This window comes from Rhamphochromis longiceps, linkage group LG6 (genome assembly GCF_057381845.1).
Source record: "Rhamphochromis longiceps isolate RC_006_pf linkage group LG6, R_longiceps_female_GT1.1, whole genome shotgun sequence".
Lineage (NCBI taxonomy): Eukaryota > Metazoa > Chordata > Actinopteri > Cichliformes > Cichlidae > Rhamphochromis > Rhamphochromis longiceps.
The window spans coordinates 10,841,615-10,862,622 of NC_140562.1; the positions used below are offsets into that span (position 1 = coordinate 10,841,615).

Genomic DNA, 21,008 nt, shown 5'->3' on the forward strand with positions numbered 1-21,008 from the left:
TTGAAGACACGCTGGAGACAGCAGGCACAGATGACTGTCACTGGAAAAGGTCTGCAGCAGCAACAGCACAACATCTGTTCTGATGTCAGATTATCAGCAGTTAAATGCTGCTTCACTGATTATACACAAGATTTGTGGCACAAACACGAGGGCAGGACAGTAAGGAGGATTGATTTTTATTATTAGCTGCTTCTTGATAAGTAGAAAAATCTAAGTATACACAACATGGCAGAAATGCAAAGATTATACTTTATTGCACATATCACTTTGTGGGAGACGATATTCTGTTACTGCAACAGCACAAAAAATCCCCACAAATATAAATGTTCTCAAAAATGTTAAAGGCAGCTTTAACAAATTCAATCTTATTCAGACATTCTGTATCAAAGGCTGAAGGCATCCTGAAATGACTTTTGCCCAGGTCAGTCCGGGCTACAGCTGTGATCCGATTTTAAGTCGTAGGCAGCGTGAATACAACTTCTCATTCATTTTTCCCCTAAAAATCCACACTTTATTAAATCAGCAACGTAAACAAGCCACAGGAATGTCAATATACGATAATTCATCCTATAAAATCTCATGTGTGATTGGCTATCTAAGGTTGACTTTGAGAAGAAACGTTCGGATCTCCATTGGCCTTAAGGTCACCTCCCACGTGGACGGGTCTTGAAATGTCTTCAGCAGTGGCTTTTCTCCTGGAAAACAGACACATTATGTGAGCACAATCACAAACGACACAAAGTGTTTTTGGTTGGTTAATCTTTAAACACACCAGCAGTGTGAATGTGTGTGTGAATGGGTGGATGACTGGATATGTAAAGCGCTTTGGGGTCCTTAGGGACTAGTAAAGCGCTATATAAATACAGGCCATTTACCATTTACCAGTGACACGGGTCAGTGATCAGCAACCAAGTCTCCTCACAAGGAACAAAATAACATGTTGAGCTCCAGAAACACCTTGTAGTATACATTACATTATGAAGCATATCAATCTGTTTATGACGCTTTATGGCTCCCTGCTGGCTTAATTAGCACCTGCAGGGAAACTGTTAAGTCGATGACTACAATCAGAGATTTCTATCAGCCCAGCGCTCCTTCAGTGCATGGTCACCTGCCAGATGTTGAAAAATCCAGATGTTGCCAGTCTTTATATTACTATATAAAATATAAATAATGTAATGAAATTGTGACAACACTAAACGAAGGCCAAAATCTGCAAATATCAGGGAATCCTCACTATGGAAGTGTGATTGAAGAGCAGTGTACTACAAAGCCAGAATAACAGATTACTGAATTATGTTAAGTGCAGTATATGTTTGCAAATAAGTTTCGTATTGAAGCCATACATTAAAAAAAAACACTGACTGAAGCGCAGACTGTGCACTTCATTGTCACTGGATTATAAATGTATTCAGTTGATGATGCAGAAAATGTGTAAATGTTTATATACTTTATTTTGCTGCTGCTACATTTCTTTCACACAGCTGGAACTGCAGCTACGAGCGCACAGAACATGCATCATTTAATCTATTAAATTATTTTCACTTTGATCTGACAACGAACCAAAGTGATTTCCACAGAAGTTCATACCTGGTCTCTGAGATTTTACCACCGACCTCCAAAATGCACAAAGCTCAAAGCAGCTGAGTTGGAATCCATATTAAAATAAGCCCGAGGAGACGACATTCATTGAAATTTAGCCAAATTTAAATCGAGTCAGACTGGAGAACACATCCAGCTTTGAATCTAGGGTGACGTTCAAAACTGCAGTGGTGAACTAACTGACACAACACTGGTGTCCTGTACCTTTCTCAGGAGTCCAGTCAAAACGTTTCATTTCATCTTTCCACTGATTGGCCGACAGGTTCAACTCAGCCACACCCAGAACCTCCAGAGTTGAAAACAGCTTCTGCACAGACAGGAAAGACGATGGGATTAGTTACAGCAAAACGACATTCCACTGCATTGCAAACGAGAAACGACTGAATGACAGATGACCGTACGGTCGCTTTGAGTGTAACAAGGTTTAAACTGTTTCTGAATGTCTGACCTGCAGGTTGACTGTGACTGGCTGAGAGCTCACTTTGCTCTCTGAGCTCTGGTACTGATGCTCCAGTCTCAGCAGCACTGAGTCTTCATCCCACTGACTGAGTGTCAGCAGGTGGACAGCAGGGGGCAGTGCAGCCAGGAGCCCTGAGAACTAAAAGACAAAGACCCCTCACTCACAGAAACCATGCCTTTTTAAAAAAAAAAAAAAAGATTATTTAATGTATTCCAACCACATTTTCTATAAAATTACTACATAAAGTTGATATGAATTTCGACCAATCGCTGGCTCTGAAAACATGTCAGCAGCAGTTGCCGCTAAAGGCAACACAGCTTAGCTCAGTTCCCCTGAGAGCGAGTGAAACCATGTCTAAAAAATGCAAATATGTACACAGCAGGACAGAAATGGGTTATAACCAGCAGCATAGACAGTTGGAGACAATGACTCAAAACAAGCAGCAGACTCTCACAGGAACAGCCTGCAGTTTGTACAGTGCAGGTCACAGCACTGTACAAAGCTTTTCTTAAGCTTACACACAGGAGTTTAAGGTGTTTGAACAGGAACCTGCAAGATGGAGGCCAGCTGGTTCTTGCACTGCTAATATTTCAAACACAGATCACATCACCGTGACTTCTGAAACCCGATTAGTGAAGTGTGTTAATAACATGTCTTTAAAATACATGCAGTATTTGTACAAGTACTGTACGAATGTGCATGTGATTGCGTGAATGAGTAGAAAGGCACTATACAAGTACCAGTCCGTTTACCATTTACATACCTCCAGCTGAGTGTTTGGCTTCAGATCTCCATCAGTAAACGTAAGCAGCGGCTGCAACACCATCCCCTCTGCGAGGGGGCGGTGCGTGTCGGCAGCAGTCTGCGGGGGATCGAGGGTGAGGAGGAGGCGGCCGCGGACCACCAGCCCGTCTGGGAAGATGCCAGAGATCTCGTTGAGAGGTTCACCAACACCACGGAAATCATCGTGGAGCAGCCGGCGGTGGAGCTGAGGGTGAGGAGGTTGGATAGAGAGACTTTAATAAGAACTCCTTGTGTGCGCTTAGATGGGGTCAACATGCTAATGGTGATGAGCTACGACTTTATGCCTCACCATGATCTCCAGTGAACCATTCTGGATGCTGCCTCCACCCTGAGAGCGATCCGTTACCACAGTGAGTTGGTCCACATCATCCTGAAGACACACAAGTGAAAGGAAAACATCACTTGTGATAATTCATAATAATGGATTGGATTTATATAGCGCTTTTCAAGTCACCCAAAGCGCTTTACAATGCCACTATTCATCCACTCTCACACACTGGTGGAGGCAAGCTACGGTTGTAGCCACAGCTGCCCTGGGGCAGAGTGTCAGAGGCGAGGCTGCCATATCGCGCCATCGGCCCCTCTGGCCAACACCAGTAGGCGGTAGGATAAAGTGTCTTGCCCAAGGACACAAAGACCAGGACAGAGAGCCCGGGGATCGAACCGGCGACCTTCCGGTTACAGATACGCTTCCCAATCCCCTGAGCCACGATCGCCCTGTACTGTCATAGAACTGACAGTCAATGCTTTTTGTTGCCTGTCTCTCCAAATGGAAGCTAACAAACACACAAACCTTGATATAAGCGCGAGAGTTGATTGGGTAGTAGTTTCCAGCAATGGGCTCTGACTGTTTCAGGTTCCAGGTGGGCCGGAAGTCTTTCCTGTTTGGGGGGGATGGGACACACACACACTAAGTGTACAGAATTGGATTCTTTTAATGTAAAACTATCACATAACTGTACAGCTGTCTTACTTTGTATATAATCTGTAAAATATCAAAATCCAAAACAACTGCAACAACTTTAAAAGGTTAAAGTGCATTTTCCATCATCAAAAAACAAAAAGCAAACTCTTACTTCCTCTGCAGAACTTCTCTGCCGTTGGAATCAGTGTAGAAATATTCAGAGGTTTTGATGCTGGTGTCCAGACGAGTGATCACCTCCTTCCCCAGGCTGTCACTAAAAGGTCAAGACAGCAAGTGTGACGTGGGTTAAAGGTGGGTGGTGTGGGGAGCATTTTGGCCAAGATTCCTCACTTTTCCTTGAATTTATTTCTCTCGCTCACAAATAAAAAAATAAAAAAAAATGGCTAAAATAGACCTGAAATTATGAGCTAAATCTATTCCCCAGTGGGTGTGCATGGAATCTTATGGTCTAAAATTCCCTCTTTCCATGTATTTATAATCTGACATGGGGAAAAAGATAACAGCGATCTAAGCCAATCACTTGCTATGATATGAGGAAATATTTAGAAGGGCAAAGCTCTGCCACAATATTGCCCCATATGAGGTTTTTCTCCCCTGAAAGATCAGTTGACATTAAGGCACTGAGCTTTTAGAAAGGTTGAAGAGAACAGAAATTTCAACAACCACTTATCTCTAAAAACATCTCCATTACATATGTAGTGTGCACGTGTTAAACTCACTCTATCGGCACAGGTCCCACAGTCCACTCGAGCTCCAGAGCTCTGCTGTCAGCATAGAGACGAACCACCTGAGACACCCAGGGAGCAAACCACTGCCTCACCTCCTGCACCACTGACGTCTGAGGATGAGAGCATTGCAGTACAAAATTAGACGCTGCATATTAGCCTCTAAACAGGGAGGTAAAACATGTTGGCACGTTCATTCTGACACCCACACATATAAAATGACAGCAGCCTATAATTTAGAAGTAAACTGAATAACAGTGTAAAAACAAAGCTTTGATACTAGGAATCTACGTCTGGATATGAGCAAACATCTCTACCTTAATGATCTCCGTCTTGGCCGTCCGGCTGATGATGAAAGGTGTGGAAGAGTTGGGTCTGAAGATGTAGGCTCCAGAAGGCTGCCTGCTCTCTACGTTGTTACCGGCACTGGCGTTGTACCTGGGACGTTTTAACAACACATCATTTGGAAGCTCAACTTAAAAAAAAAAGCGTGTTCATTTTGTTATTTTTAGAAACACTAACCAGTAGAAATTCTGTGTCAGTTTGATGATCTGTTTGGTCTCCTGATTGTTGAGGCTGCTTATCAGGCCTGTCTCAGGGTCAAAGGTCACTTGTAGGAACTAGAGTGCACGAAAACAAACAAAAACAGTTCCTTTTTCAGAAGATTTTGTTTATTTATTTGAATATTTTGGACTTTCTTCTGTGTTCTGACCTTATTCTGGATCACTGGGGGTGCGCGCTGCTGTGCAGGTGCAGGTGGAGGTCCGTCCTGGATCAGGGCCACCGTGTACGTGGTGTAGCCCAGAGGAGGTGCCTGAACCTGGAACACCAGCTCATTGACTGCAAAGCCTCGTTGTCTTCTAACTTCGTGAGTGGCCTGTGACACGTGAACCACCTTCAACGCAAACACATTATCGAGTGTTATCTTTGTTTATATTGAACATGTTGAGTGATACAAAAAAACCAGTGCTGTGAAAAAGTATCGCAGACTTCATTCTCTGAGATGAGATCCATCTATATCTTGTGTCTGACAACTGCACAGCTTGTTTTGGATCATCTCATACTTGCTGCTGGCACACATACTGACCTGGCAGTCCACCGCTTTGCCACTAGCATCTGACACGCTGTACGCTGTTCCATTGACCGGCAGCCTGACGGGCCAAGTGACGGGCCGAGCGAGAGGGTTGTACACATTGACTGAGAACTGAATGACAGACAAAAAGACAAGCGAGAGAAAGGCAGCGTCAGCATTCAGTCTTATCTGTAATTACACAGAATGTATTTACAATAACTGTAGCCCAGGTTTTTTAGGCTGTACACCTTGAATACACTGTTTGTTCCGAGGATAAATCTCAGAGGGTCAGAGTGTTCAGAATTACATTTAAGATGACAAATTGTGGGTTTTTTTTTATTATGTTACCGGTGGATGGTTGTTAAACATGGTTTAAATGACAGGATCAGTACATGTACAAGTAAGACTTATGAGCCAAACCTTCAGATTTTAAATGCTCACTTTCAGACAGGATAGTGACTCGGGCACGCAGCTGTGACTCTACCCACTTGCTGTTCAAATGTCTTGATGCATCCTCAGTCATCCAGGTAAGGAACTCTTAAAAATTAATTCTGTTCATCTGGACGTAGAGTTTTCAGTGGGAGAAACATTTCGTCACTCATCCAAGTGACTTCTTCCGTTTCGGCTGACCGCAGGTTTCACTGATCACATTAACTGGGTGGACCATCACATTAGGTTCACCTGGGAGGTTATGGCAGGTTAGCCTTCTTAGACTGTGAGATTTACACCAGTAAAGGGGGACATTTAAAGTTGATGTGTACTGTAAACAAATGCTCACGGGTGAGTATTTAAGGTTTGACTCTCATCATCCACTGGAGCACAAACTGGGTGTCATCAGGACGCTACAACAGACACAGCGGCCAGGGAAGTAGAAGAACATCACATCATGAAGGCCGTGAGTAAATATGGTTATCCCAGCTGGACTCTTGTCAAAGCTTGGAGGCGCCAATCAATTCAGGAGAGAAGCAAAACTGCTGCCTAAGCGAAAACCCTAAGCGATCCCGTATGTGTCAGGAGAAGCAGAACATTTGAGATACATTTTTTTCTAAACACCGGGTCTCTGAGGCTTTTAAACCCCAAAACACACAATGCAAAAATTGATCCACCCCAAGGATCGGGTCCCCCGACACAAACAGAGTAACATAGTGTACGCTGTTAAGTGCCAGGAGGATTGCCAGGATTTATACATCGGGGAAACCAAACAACCTCTGGCGAAGCAGATGGCTCAACACAGAAGAGCCACCTTGTCAGGCCAGGACTCCACAGTCTATTTACACCTACAGGCCAGTGGACACTCTTTCAATGATGTACACATCCTGGACAGGGAGGAACGCTGGTTTGAGCAAGCAGGCCAGGAGGGGGCCTAAGGGTACATCTTTCACCATCTTACAATGCTGTGACTGCAGCCATTCCCCAACTTTCTGTGAATGGTACTCATGGTTGTTGATCAGTGATTGTTGATCAATGGTCATGACAATTTGCATATTAATGATCAAGAAACTGACCTCACAGCAGATTGCACAATGACTGAAACCAGCCCACTGAAGGAACAAATGTACTGTTTATAAGATTGGGGAAACCTGCGTCAGCTGAGTCTGAAGAATTCACTTGGATGAGTGACGAAACGTTTCTCCCACTGAAAACGTCACATTCAGATGAACAGAATCAACCTTTTTGGGATTGCTGTTCAAACCTTTTGCCAGTGGGTGGTAATCAGACAGATGACTTAAATAGGACTCTAAATTGGGCTGCACCAGTGCAAAGATTACTAAGGATTTCACTGTAAATCATGCAAATCTACTTTAGTCAATTCCAAAAAATAAAGATGAGTTGGAAATGAGTAAAGCGGGTCCCCTTCAAAGTCTATTTTCTGTGTTTTTTACCTTCTTGCTGGATTCAGTGAGAGGACACACGCTGACGTTGAGGTTATCACAGTAGATTCGCTCAGCAGACAAGCCGCTGAGAGCAGCCAGACTGTTACTGACTAAAACCTGAAAGAGAGACAACAGTTAGACAAGAAACCTGTGCAAGAAAGTTTGGACTGAAGAACACTTTCTGCTAAAGACATGATAATATATTTTCCTGTACAGAAAATGACAAATTTAGCACAAGTAACTTCTGTTGGGTAAGATAATGTACTGTGAAGCCTGGAGTACCTGACAGTGTTGCCAGCCGTTAGCAAGCTTCCTGGCGTAGTCATTTGCTACGTGTTGCTTTTCTGTGCCCGACACAGCGTCATGGTGCTGAGCCACAGCCATGGCTTTCTCTACCAATGAAAGCAGCCGTCACTCAAGCTCTTGTCTGACATCCAATTGGTCTTAGTAACACAAATACAACTTTTAAAAAGTGTCCATATTCTTAACCGGTTCACCAATTCACAGTTGTGGGGAGGCTGGAGCCCATCCCAGCTCTCCTACATCCTGGACAGGTCCATCACAGGAGTAGCACTTGAAGACAGCCAACCATTTATGGTCATGCTATTACATGTTAACCTAATACGTAAGTCTTTAGACTGTGGCAGGAAGCCAGAGTACCTACAGTATGCCTATGCAGAACCCACTAAGGAGACACAAAAAAGATTCAATCAAATCTTACTCATGGTCTGGCTTTCACCTTCCCCAAAGGGTCCTTTCCTGGAAGCTGGACCACCAAATACCTCCAGCTGGTTACAAGTCTATTAAGAGGGAAAAAATGAACACAATTTAAACATATTAAAATAAACACAATTTAAAAAGTCTCACAGGTATAAATTTTCCACCATTAAACCTATATTTCCACATCTTAAGGTAGTTCTATAGACGCAGGATACCAGTGATAGCTTTATTAAGTGCCAGCTAACAGTGTGCTTCATGCTATATATTAGCATTTATTTGCTTACAGTTCATGTTAGGAGTTAGATAAACTTTGTTTTCACAGAACAAAATTTAAAGCTTGTTAGTGTAATGTGACAATGTTATACTTATCTAGCATATGTCATGCTAACATTCTTAAAGTTTGAATGTTAGCATGCTAACTACCATCTACACTAAAACAATTAAATTTTTCTGAAAGCTCTAAAGTTGTGGGACAGGACTTACAGTTACAGAGGTAATTCTAGAAAAGCAGAAATTTGAATGTTGTGATGTCGTCGACACAAAGTGTAATGCTGAGCACACTGTAAAATCGCCCCGCACAAAGTAAATCTCAGAGTACCTGCAGGTTGCTGTTGCTGATCCTCTCATATCGCTTCAGCGCTGGTCTGCTTGTAAAGTAGCCAGTCCAGAAATCATGAGCGTCGTCTGCATAGGGGAAGAAATCATCTGTCTTCAATGGCCTGGATAGAAAACCAATGGATTTAGCTGACATTAAAATGCAAAAGACGACACTTTTTACAATAGAGTTTAACACCAACAGTGCTGCTAGAACAAGAAAACATTATCCTGCCCCTTTAAAGTTCACAGTACCAGGTGAGGTTTGCTCGGTGCAGCTCCTGCAGGTAACAGGACGGTGTAGAGTAGAGCACGTTGACTTTGCTGCCATTTGCCTGCCGGGCATTTACATAGTGGATCAGCTTGTCCAGGTTCTTGTACCACAGGTTGGCATTCTCATATTGAAAGTCTGAGCCCATGGTCATGATGATGTGGTTGGTCTTATAGACCGTAGACTAAAAAAGGAAGAGGAAATAATGCTTAACAGATTAAACTAAACAAAAAGGAAGAAAAGGGAAGAGTGAAATTAAACAATTCACACATCTCTTCAATCACACACACCTCACACTATTCAAAGCACATTTATATGATGGCTAAAGTGGTGAATGTGGATTATTAAAGGAGGACATTGCATTACACTATCTGTAGATGTCTTTATTATTGTGATCATGACAGGTTCATAAAATAAAACCAGACAGGTTGAGAAAAGATTTATGGGGACCTGCATGAAGATATGCTGACATTACTTGAAACAAGAGGTTCCTACTGAAATTTTACATGTCATGTTAGCTAGTCACAGCTGTATATGGGCTGGGATAAAAAGCACAGTATCCCTTCTGCTTCCTCTTTTTCTAAATCAGAAAGCGTTGTTTGATGTCTTTTGATTTAACATGAGCATTTTTTTCGTAGTGTTAGTTAAACATGCGGTGTTAAGAACACCACGTGACTGATAAATCAGTGTCTCTGTGCGCCAGTGTGGAGTTGTGTCCAACCTGACTGTTGGCGATGACGAGGAAGCGTCCCACCACATCATCAACATTATAGTCTTCAAGATCAGGATCGTCTCTGATAGGTGGGTCACTGCAGAGCTGGTCCCAGCAGAAGCCCTCAGGAGGGTTGTAGCCATTAGGAAGGATCCCTGTTGGTTAACGGGGGCAAACGGTTAAAAAAATAATGTGACACCGTCCTGTTGCTGAGTCCAGAAGTCATTAACATAAAGGGATGAAGAAAGAAACTTTGCATACCAGTAAAGAGGTCAGCCATTGGAGGAGTGAGGCTGTCGGAGGCTCTCCATAGAAGCTCCTGCTCCTTATTCCTCATCCTGCGAGCCCGGTCTTGATAGTCTAGACGACCAAAGAAGAAGCCATCGAATCCCATCTGCAGCAAAAGACAGACAGTTAATGGTTAAAGGAAAGTCAAATGGAAAGCCAGTGAACTAAATTGTGCCTTCATGTAATAATGCAGCATTCTGGAAATAAGCCCATTTGATTCATTGCAGAGCAGCAAATCTGATAATGACGATACAGCCAAAAATTTGTAATGAGAAAACGGAGAGTCTTTCTCGACGTGAGTGCTACCTTAACTCTAATTAGCCTCAACTCTCTTCTTTAACTGATAAATTCTCCCATTTTAAGTCTCACTAGAAATCAGGCCTTCCTTAAGGTGACCAATTATGCTCATCCTTCTATTCTGCCCTATACTGCTGATATTAAACATGGCCAACGTTTGAAAGTGTGACAGTGAATGAGCTGAGCAATTCTGAAGTGTGACTCGTACAAAACTCGAAGAATAAACATAAAGAGCTATGCTACCTGTGCAAACATGGAGGCGTGTTCCCGGGCGTGGCCAAAGGGGTCGATGTGCCAGGCGACGCGGGGACGGCCACAGGCTCCAAAAGTCTCATTAAGGAACCTCAGACCAATGGTCATCTGGTCTATGACGGCGCTGTAGTGTGTGGCAGCCTCGTCGCTCATACACCAACCACCATTCACAAATTCCAGACGGCCTGCGGGAGGAGCAGCTTTTGGTAAGGATGCACTGAAACACTTAACGCAGCTGTATAGTACTGAATGGGTATTTACCTTCATTAACCAGCTGTTTGACTGTCTGCTGCATGCTGGAGCTCTGACTCTTCCACCAGCGGTAGAAAAAGGCCGTCTCCACATAGATGAACCTCCTGTCTGGATTCTTCAACAACTGATCCACAACTGAGTCCAGGATGTACTGAACACCAGCGTGCTGGATGTCATTACGATCTACGCGCACAAATGTGCACAGATTTAGGACAAAAGAGACGTTATTTTGTAACACAGAAGTCAATGCTTCAAGAAGTGGTCAGAATTTAGTTGCTGTGTGTCACAGTTTGAAAAATATTTATTTACACTAACGTATCTTAACAGCAAGAAAGTATATGTGCTCATCTGCATTCATGCATATGCCCAAACAAACCACCCTCAGTGCAGATGAGTTCTGCTTACATATTAACCCAGACTGGAAATCAATATCAGATGATGGTCACCTGCACAACACCTGGCCTTACAACTTACTATAAACAACATGTGACATTAAAATAAGCAAGCTCGACAATCAATTGCACTAAAAGCATAAAACTCTAAAGCAATGAAGAAGTAAACTGTTGCAGTAAACAGTACATTATGAGGCAGCGTGAAATACACGACAGAGTATAAAATGAAACGAAGGTGTTTTAATATCGTCTTCTGATACATTTCAACAGTGGCTCGGGCCACTTCGGGGGTGGGGTGCCCTCGGCCTCTCGGCCTGGGGCTCGGTCACTCTGGCGCAGCTGGCTGCCGGCGGAGCTCCCGGGCACGTCACTGCAACCCCCCCTGGCTTCTGCTCCACAGCTGCTGAGTGACCCCTCATCTGGGGCTCTCCTCAGCTCTTTCTGGGACAGTGGCACAGCTGCCCCTCCGTTGGTCTTCCTTGGTCTCTTGTGCTCTGAGGGCCTCTGAATGTCTGGAGTCTTGATCTCCTCCATACCTGCTTCATGCCCTGGAGGACGGGGCTGTGGCCCCCCACACCCTCTAGCAGATCATTACATGAAGGAACCTTTTAAAAACAAGCGCGTCCATGCTCACAGGTGTACACACGGGTGCTCACACACACAAACTACACCCTTTTTGGCTCCTACCTCAAGGCACACTGTGCGCTGTCGATCTTACGTGCTGCACAATAATGTTTAACATTTAGTATTTACTGTTATATTGCCATAGATCATCATGATGTTGTTTATTCTATTGCTCTAGTCTTCTTCTGCTTGTTTTCTTTTTTCTTTCTCAACAGGTGATCCAGGAAAAGAAAAAGAGAAAAAAAAAGGTGATGAAGCAGATTTTCATTGTCTTTTCTCTCTATCTCTTTTCTCCTTTTTCTTTCCCTCTCCTTCTGTTAACTTTCTTCTGAACTTTTCTTCTTGTTTTTCTTTCCCGTCCCCGAGTCCAGTCTGGCCTGATTACAATATCTTAGAATAAAAATAACTAATAAAGATCAAATAAACTATGACAATCAAGTGGGCCAGTATAGCAAAAGGCCCACTTGGGAAAGTAAATCTGTTGGGCATTTTTCTTGGCCTTCAGACAATAATTCTGATTGCTACAGTGCCAGACAGGACACAAAAAAAAAGAAAAAAAAAGATACATTTCCACATTTCGCACAGCCCCAACAACAGACAGTAGTTCGAACATGAGTGATGGCTGTCACTCCAGTTCACATTCAAATCAAATCCAGAGATCATGTGAATGAACCACCATTAAAACACATCATAGGGCTTTAAAGCAGGAGGATAACGCTGCTGGTCACAAGACCCACAATCACTTGTAGCAGCAATCAGGAAGATATTTAGTACCAGTCAATAGAGCAGATTTACTTGCATCAGCAGAACTACTAGAGTAAATAGAAACATATGCAAACATTTGACAGAGTAAACACAGAGCAGGAGGTTGGCTAATAGCTTCACAGTGTTTTTTCTGTATGTGTCACACTGACCTCCATAGAAGTACTGGTCCACAGTCTTGAGCCAGCCAACGTCATCATGTGTGTGCGGGACCAGGTGGACATTCAACATGCCCGGCTTGGTGGCATGACATGACTGCACACAGACACACACTCTATGAATACAGCTGTACTGCTCTGTCGGAAGAGTCATAATGTCGACAAATATTAACTCCAAAAAGTGATCGTCTGCCAAAAACTGATTTCTGGTATTTACCAAAAAAAGGATTGCTCGCATTTAAACTGCTATACATAACTTGTTAGTCTATAATATGTGAAACCTATATCAAATGTATCCCTCATGAATGATATAAGTCATCTTGAGCCACAAACAACATTCCTGTAACAAAGTAGAAGCTGCAATCAGTTTTTGGCAGTGACTTTTATATATCCTTTATTTATGCAGTTAAAAGAAGCTTGTTGACATTAAAAATGTGTTTTAAAGAAGAATCTGGCCAAGAGGACAGCAGATATTGAAAGACATCTAACAATAGTTCTGTAAACATATTTTAAGTGGACAAAAATGATGGAATTGGTTGTAATGTAAGTGCAATAAGACAGAGTTGAAAAAGATGTAACTGTAAAATGTTATATCTAGCCCCTTTGTAAAGCCTGTTGACCGAAGTCTATTTGCCAACATAGGTAAAGATATTACACATAAAAACACAGGTAGACATTGGAAATCAGTTTTTGGCAGGCGGGCACTTTTTGGCACAACACCAGCACTTCCTTGTATGTGAGCACAGTCATGTGAGTGAAACAGAAAGTAGCGCTAACAGCTCCATTGAGCTTTTTGACATGTACCTTAACCCTAACACATGTAAATAAAATACAAAAGCGCGACATAAAGTAGCTAACCTCGTATCCGCAGGTTGGAACGTCTGTTTTCTTCTCGCCGACAGGAAAACTTAAAACCACGCTGAGGATAAACAGGAGAGCTGTAGCCAGCTGCTGCGACCTGCCCGCCATGTTGGAAAACAACCCGAAAATCATGTGACATCTGTTTATGTTGAGCTGGGTCACGTGACCGTCACCCTGTCTACCGCATGGCTGTGGAGGCTGGAGAGCACTGAATTGTTTTCCCTCCAATCTGACTTGAAGGCACTGGGGAAAAGTAAGCGACAAACCGCGGAATGAGAGGACTCAGCGAAAATAAACATAAGTTAACATGACAAAGACTGACATTACATTACAGTGATATATATATATATATATATATATATATATATATATATATATATATATATATATATATATATATATATATATACATACATACTCTCAGTGTACTCTCAGTGGCAAGGGAACAATAAGAGAACAGCACCACCAAGGCTGGAGACGGAGCAATACTGGAAGAGCATATGGGAGAAGGATGCAACCCATAACGGCAATGCTCAGTGGCTAGAGGATCTGAGGGCAGACCACAGCGACCTCCCTGAACAAAGAAAGGTAAAAATTAAGTTAGTTAAATATATCAATTAATTTGCAGACATGACCTTTTTGTACCCTTCCTGCCACTAAGCAAGAGTTCTAGCATTTGCAGCCCAATAATAAAACTAAAAACATGGCAGACCAAATCCAGCCTCAAGTTTAGACTTAGATAGATCAACTTTTGATATCCTATGATTTTTATAGCCCCAAACAAATGGTAATACTACTGACTCGATCATTTGAAAAATTGCTTATTCAAAAAGATAGGTACGTTTAAAAACAGACATAAGAATTTAGGGAGAGAAACCATTTTGATTGCATTTATGCGACTCATCATGCAAATAGGGAGAGCCCTCCATTTCTCAATGTCCTTTTACAGTTTTTTCAACTTGTTCAAGATAATTCAACTTAAAGATCAATTTAGGATCATTGGGCAAAAGAACACCAAGGTATTTAAGTCTGTCTGTAATTTTCTTTCTTTCTTTCTTTTTAAATTATAAATATGTATTTATTTGATTTGATTTTCGGTTGTTACAGACAGGACAGACATGACTGGGGGATAAGACAGGGAGAAAGAATGAAAGAAAGAGAGGGGGAGAAAGAAAAATAGAGGGGAGAAGAGATGGTGAGAAAGGTACGCAAGATCGACAGCGCACAATGTGCTTTGAGGTAGCAGCCAAGAAAGGTGTAGTTTGTGTCTGTGAAAACCCGTGTGTTCGCCTGTGTGCACACCTGTGTGGATCAGCATGCTTGTATTCAAAAGGTTTCTCCATGTAACGATCTGTGGGGTGTGTGGAGTGTGGGGAGCCATAGCCCAGTCCCCCAGGGCATGAAGCATGTATGGAGGAGATCCAGGCCCCAGACATCCAGAGGCCCCAGAATATGAGGACCCAAGGAGGACCACCAGGGGGGCAACCGTGCCACCCTCCTGGGAAGAGCTGAGGAGAGCCCTAAACAAGAGATCACCCAGCAGCCACAGAGCAGAGGCCAGAGGGAGTTGCAGTGGCCAGCACCTCCTCCCAGCCCCCCTACCCAGACGGTTAACAGAAGATCCCAGACATCCCTCCACCCGCTCATATGTAGTGTTGCTGCATCCTGTTCTTAAGTGCATTTAATTATTATTGTCTGTAATTTTAAAAAGCAAAGTTTTCAAGAAATCAACATCCAGGTTTGCAGTTAAAGCCACAAACTCACTCTTCTACCAGTTAATTGCATAACAAACAACCTCACCAGATCTAATAGTACAGGAACAGATCGCTCAGGATTTGACAGGACCAAAACTGCATATATATTCCACAATCACATAGGGATGGGGGTGTGTGTGTGTGTGTGTGTGTGTGTGTGTGTGTGTGTGTGTGTGGGGGGGGGGGGGGGGGGGGTGGGTGGGGGGGGGGGGGTGGGGCTCGTGTTTACTGATGTTTGTTGCATTTGAAATTATCTGACAGTTAAAATGTTTTATTATTTGTATTGCTCAAAATGACAGCGTGTAATCTGTTTGTATTTAATTAAATATTTGAGTTTAGGGTTTAATGGGGTTTTTTGATTTTCTTCTTTAGTGTTTAGTTTATTAACAAACTAGATTGTACTGCATCGGTTGTGATTTATGATTGTGTTTGTTTTGTTACCCCTCATGTGTCACAATGGTCTGATCAGCCATTATATATACCCTTGTATGTTATTTCATGTTTAGGTCAATTATGTATGTTTGGGCAGTCATTTGGTCAGTTAAGTTTGCAGTGTTTGCCTGAGTTCAGTTTTGTTTCTTTGACCTCTTTTATGAGCTCAACATTTATTACTCTTGTAAATATAATTTTTGGGGTTAAATAAATGGAAACTATATTTTTCTAATAATTCCTGGGACTCCTGTTTTTCAACTCGGTCCATCACACACACTCTAGATCTTGTTTTAACATACGACATAGAAACTGAACATTTAACAGATAGCTCGTAAGCTGGAGATGAAATGGTGTGCAAAAATGTAATAGCTCATCATTTAGCCTGCTTTATTAAAAAAGCTAGAACATCTTACTATTCATTACTGATTGAAGAAAATAAGAACAACCCTGAGTTTCACTTCAGCACTGTAGCCAGACTGACCAAAAAGTCAGAGTACCATTTAGCCAACCATTCCCATTCCTAGCCTCCATTTCTTGATGGTTTTGAGATAGAACAGGCTTCAGACTGACCTCCTAGTGTCCTTCTACCGTGCCACTATCGAGAGTGCGCTGGACAGGCTCGGTCGTTGTGTCCTTGGGCAAGACACTTCAACTGTTGCCTATTGGTGGTGGTCAGAAGGCCCGGTGGCGCCAGTGTCCGGCAGCCTCGCTTCTGTCAGTGCGTCCCAGGGTGGCTGTGGCTACAATGTAGCTTGCCATCACCAGTGTGTGAATGGGTGGATGACTGGATGTGTAAAGCGCTTTGGGGTCCGAAAAGCGCTATGCAAATACAGGCCTTTTACCATTTCACCCCTATTTATTTTATTATATAACTGCCCTTGTATACACCCACAATGTTTCTGTTTCAATGTTTCTTACGCATACACCATGTATATAGTTGGTTATTTTTTTCCCTCGTTGTACATTGTTTTCTCTTCTTTACTTTCATTGCATCTCCAGCCCACATCTCCAGCCACTGTACTTAAGGGAAGTTGGGACAATGTAAAAGACTTTCTTTAGGCAATTGCATTTGAATTACCTAAATTCATGACAGGCATTCAAGCAGTAATGCCTGGACTGAGAAACAAACACACCAAGCTTCTGTGTTGTTTGAGCCAGAGACTGGACTTGTGGATGAACAATACAAACATTTTATGTTTATTATGTCAGTAATGTAACTTGCAATAAAAAGTTATGGGAAGCTTAGACTTAGTTTCAGAATAATTACATCTGATAATTTGTTTTATTGAAAAGGTTATTAAAGTTTTAAATTGTATGACAAATAAAATAATAAATTACTAAAAAAACACCAGCTACAATATTGGTAATATGTGTGTTGTTCAGCAGAACAGTGTCCAGTATGTTAGTTGATATACTTTATTTACATTTGAAAACAAAAGTTGGCATTACAAGGAGCGTTTTTAATTCTTAATTTTTAAATAAACATGCAGTGTTTATATTAAGTGTTGAATTAGAAAAAGATTCAAGGATATTATGTCAGACAATGGCAGTAAGAAACATAGTGTTAAAATAGCTGTATATAGCATTATCTCTTTGATCTGAAGATTAATCTGGAGAAGAGGTCAAAGGTCAGTTATCGTTATGGGGTCTTGCTATATGCTATGACACAAACATAACACAGTTGTAAATATCATAGTTTCTAGGCTCTAAGGCTTTTTGTCAGTTTAATAGTGAGCTTTACAAGATTGATGTTCGTGCTCAAGGTTGGCACAGGCCTAAGTTCGCTTATGACCACTAGAGCTGGAAACAAGACCTCAAGCACCGAACGCGATGGACGCGAATAGAGCGTCAGGTTTACATGTAAAGTCAATGGAAAGGCGCGATGACGCGCGATTGCGGGTCCCGCGAAAATTCGGAAGCAGATTTGCGTCGCGAAAACGCCAAAACGCGTGAAACGCGCGTCAGTGTAGCGCGTCTGGCGCGTTTGACTCGCGAATAAAACCACGCGCGTGAGTTTTTGTGTTGCATTTTGTGCATACGCGCGTTTCGCGTCTACCGCTCGAGTTGGAAAAATCTGAACTCCAGCGTCAAATCGCGCCGCGACAACCAATCAGGAGCCTGGTGACGTGGCTGTTACCTAGGTCAAAGGGGCAGATCCAGCCAAAGCCTTTCATACTTCAATGGAGGGGAAGGCTAATCAATGCGGTAGCAAACAACTCGGAGCTGTACAACACCAGCTGCTTTCAGTACCGAGACAGGAATAAAAAGGACCGAGCTTGGAGGAAGATATGTGAAGAGATCGGGCAACCTGGTAAGTTCATTCATTTCTCTTTTGAAAGTTTTCACTGACCCGGGGAAGCCGCACAAAAGCTAGCAAGCCACCGCTATTTTCCCACTGACGTACAAATACCGTTCTGCTTTTATGCATGTTATCATTTAGGAATATATTTTATTGTTTATTAATAAACAGCACACAGTGGTCCCGCTGTTCATCCGTCACTGCTTTGCTTTTTCGCTGATTTTTTATTGCACAGTACAGCATTGCATTCTGCAGCCTGATTGACAAATCTCCTGCGCTTGCCAAATTTATCACGTTTGGTTTTGATAACCATCGCGTCCAATAGAAAAAACAGCACAAAAACACCCATAACTATGAGCCTCATTCGGAAATAGACACCTGCACCGTGAGGGAAAAAGGCGCACGAAAGTGGCGGGCAGATGAAGACAAACCGCGGCATAATAATACTTTTACGTTTTGCAATCTACAAAGGTTTGCACTTTGAGAATCAATTGTGAGAACTGTGACCAGGGGCTAGTTATTCTGAGAACCCCTGCAATAAATGAGGGACCACTGTCTACTCTACGATTATTATATCGAACCTGTTAACATTTAATACTGTATTGATAGAACCAACTGATTCTGCAGCAGAGCATCCCCAGTCCCTGAGCTCCTGCTGCTGCACCCACAGATATGTACAGCAAGCACTGATACCTTTTTAGTCGGTGGGATTCCCTTGTGATCACCTTTACTAAATATCTACAACCAATCTGATTATATCCTGTTATTGTTTTGTTTTTTTTTCAATGTTGAAATTAAAATCTAGTAGCAGCCTTCTCATTTCTTTGTGTTTTGTGCTGTTTTACAGGCCCACAGAGGAGGACGGCTCCGAGGCAGATGAGGGACGGGTCCCAGGACGGTCCATCGGCGGTGGAGCTGGCCATCCTGGAGTCCCTGAAGAGGCCACACCAGTCTCCAATGGAGCATTTCCTCCTCAGCCTTGTTCCTGCTCTGGAGAGCAGCTGGTCCTTTTTATTCCTGTCTCTCTGTAAATTCTTATATTTTATATATTTATGTTTAATGTTTTTCTGTTTGAGACTTTTAATATTATTTCAAATAAATGTTTATAATGACTAATGTCTCAGTTCTACTACACAGCAAATGTTGGCACACGACTTGACACATGTAGAATTTATTTCATATTATACTAATGACAAAATATACTGATACAGTGGGATGCAGAAGTTTGGGCAACCTTGTTAATAGACATTATTTTCCTGTATAAATTGTTGGTTGTTACAATAAAAAATGTCAGTTAAATATCATACAGGAGACACACACAGTGATATTTGAGAAGTGAAAAGAAGTTTACTGGATTTACAGAAAGTGTGCAATAATTGTTTAAACAAAATCAAGCAGGTGCATCAATTTGGGCACCACAAAAAAGAAATGAAATGAATATTTAGTGTATATCAATGTGTGTGTCTCCTATATGATATATGGGGTGCCTTTGTCTGGATGTGCTTCCCATCCAGAGCTGCACAGCACAGAGGAAAGTTCCAGCGCTCCTGGAATCCCTCTGTGATGGAGCGCCAGTCTCCAGGTGAAGGCACAGCCATGAAGTCGTCCACTAGACAGTCCCAGATGGACGTCGCTGCCTGGGGGGTGATCTGGCTCACCGTGGACACACCGACTCTGAAACTGAACGCGATGGTCCTGAAGGAGTCCCCGGTGACAAGGAACCTGGACAAAATTGTTCAAAATCAGTATTATGTGTACTGCAGTTACAAAATACATCATTCAAATTCCAAAATACTTTTGTGATGTCAGATTTAAATCACAAAACATGAATCTTACATAAAACCTTTTGTAATTATAAGGATAATTACAAAATGTATATTAGATAATATCTAAAACAGTTGTGTTTTGTTTTAACTTTAACATATCATAATTTGATTGGTAGCAACTTTCACAACTACAGTGAGCCAATCACTCATAATTCCTAAACATGTCAATCAGGTAGGAATGAAGTAAGACATTAATAGAAATAAAGAGTTGTATGTTGACATGTAGCCCTTTCCTTGCTTAAATCATTAATATTTTTGAAAAATTAATCTGTGATAAGACATAGCTTATCAAGATAGAACCATGTAACTAGAGATGAACCAAACTGTTCACAGTTTTATCTAACTCTGTTTTAATAAAGGCTGTGACCCCTGCTATAGAGTCTGACAGCTGCAGGGATTATATACAAATATTCAACTATCCCAGAATTAAACCAGGTCTAAATAAAAAGGAGTGAGTATCACTACAAGGTTAACTCAGTGGTCCTAATGCTACAGTTTGATATCAGCAAACACCGAGCGCATACATTGATGTGACACCACAGCCATGCTATCATTCAAACACTGATAACAGCATAAATCGAATTAAATCGGGACTTGATGAGACCTTCTGAGTATCACTAGAAATATTATAAAGAGTCGTCTCTGTACCACAGTTTGCTTTCAGTAAACACCGACAGCATTCACTGTTAGCATAGCACATCCATGTTAGCAGTGTATAACTGGATGGATTAGCATATTAGCACAGATATCAATAAAGGACTACCGTATTAAATAGTTTTACTAACCTCAGGCAGACGGACAGGCGCTCTGCAGGTGGGATTGAGCGTCTGTAGTTGGTGTCTAGGCGGGCAATGCTGGGACCGACGAGGGAAAGCAGGTCCTCAAACTGGCCGACGGTGATAGCGCTGGAATCGGCCGTCATCCAGGCGCAGCTCCTGGAGCAAGTGGTGAAACTCACCAAACTTGATAAATTTGTTAATACTTTTAGCTAAATTTTATATCCATAAATGTAAGTTTACTAACAAAACACCATATTTCTGTCATTATTTTAA

At 42.2% G+C, this 21,008-nt stretch overlaps 2 protein-coding genes and 1 long non-coding RNA gene across 3 annotated transcripts; 1 reads left to right on the forward strand and 2 right to left on the reverse strand.

The window, feature by feature from the left end:
- Positions 1-228: 228 nt before the first annotated feature.
- On the reverse strand, positions 229-13,777 carry man2b1 (mannosidase, alpha, class 2B, member 1). Its single transcript, XM_085409215.1, has 23 exons — positions 13,643-13,777; positions 12,779-12,881; positions 10,858-11,031; positions 10,588-10,781; positions 10,021-10,153; positions 9,769-9,914; positions 9,032-9,231; positions 8,781-8,901; positions 8,184-8,262; positions 7,745-7,854; positions 7,472-7,579; positions 5,604-5,720; positions 5,229-5,411; positions 5,039-5,136; positions 4,834-4,954; positions 4,511-4,629; positions 3,943-4,044; positions 3,660-3,747; positions 3,156-3,236; positions 2,826-3,050; positions 2,051-2,200; positions 1,807-1,909; positions 229-695 (listed from the first exon to the last, which is right to left on the reverse strand). Exons 1-23 carry the CDS (start codon positions 13,775-13,777, stop codon positions 592-594), a joined length of 2,994 nt encoding a protein of 997 aa, XP_085265341.1. The 3' UTR covers positions 229-591.
- Positions 13,778-17,658: 3,881 nt separating this feature from the next.
- On the forward strand, positions 17,659-19,242 carry LOC146667528 (uncharacterized). Its single transcript, XR_014912077.1, has 2 exons — positions 17,659-18,142; positions 18,978-19,242. It is a non-coding gene; the product is annotated as an uncharacterized LOC146667528 (long non-coding RNA).
- Positions 19,243-19,405: 163 nt separating this feature from the next.
- LOC146667529 (uncharacterized) lies at positions 19,406-20,938 on the reverse strand. Its single transcript, XM_085409219.1, has 2 exons — positions 20,742-20,938; positions 19,406-19,852 (listed from the first exon to the last, which is right to left on the reverse strand). Exons 1-2 carry the CDS (start codon positions 20,876-20,878, stop codon positions 19,582-19,584), a joined length of 408 nt encoding a protein of 135 aa, XP_085265345.1. The 5' UTR covers positions 20,879-20,938; the 3' UTR covers positions 19,406-19,581.
- Positions 20,939-21,008: the final 70 nt, after the last annotated feature.

Bases quoted from the DNA above. Each gene is read 5' to 3' on its own strand.
- man2b1 (XM_085409215.1), bottom strand. From the start codon at position 13,777: ATGATTTTCGGGTTGTTTTCCAACATGGCGGGCAGGTCGCAGCAGCTG. The intron at 4,955-5,038 runs GTTAGTGTTTCT...AAAACGTCCCAG, and splicing joins CTGACACAGAATTTCTACTG to GTACAACGCCAGTGCCGGTA. The intron at 3,748-3,942 runs GTAAGAGTTTGC...CCCCCCAAACAG, and splicing joins AGAGAAGTTCTGCAGAGGAA to GAAAGACTTCCGGCCCACCT.
- LOC146667529 (XM_085409219.1), bottom strand. From the start codon at position 20,878: ATGACGGCCGATTCCAGCGCTATCACCGTCGGCCAGTTTGAGGACCTG. The intron at 19,853-20,741 runs GTTAGTAAAACT...AATTTTGTCCAG, and splicing joins CGCCTGTCCGTCTGCCTGAG to GTTCCTTGTCACCGGGGACT.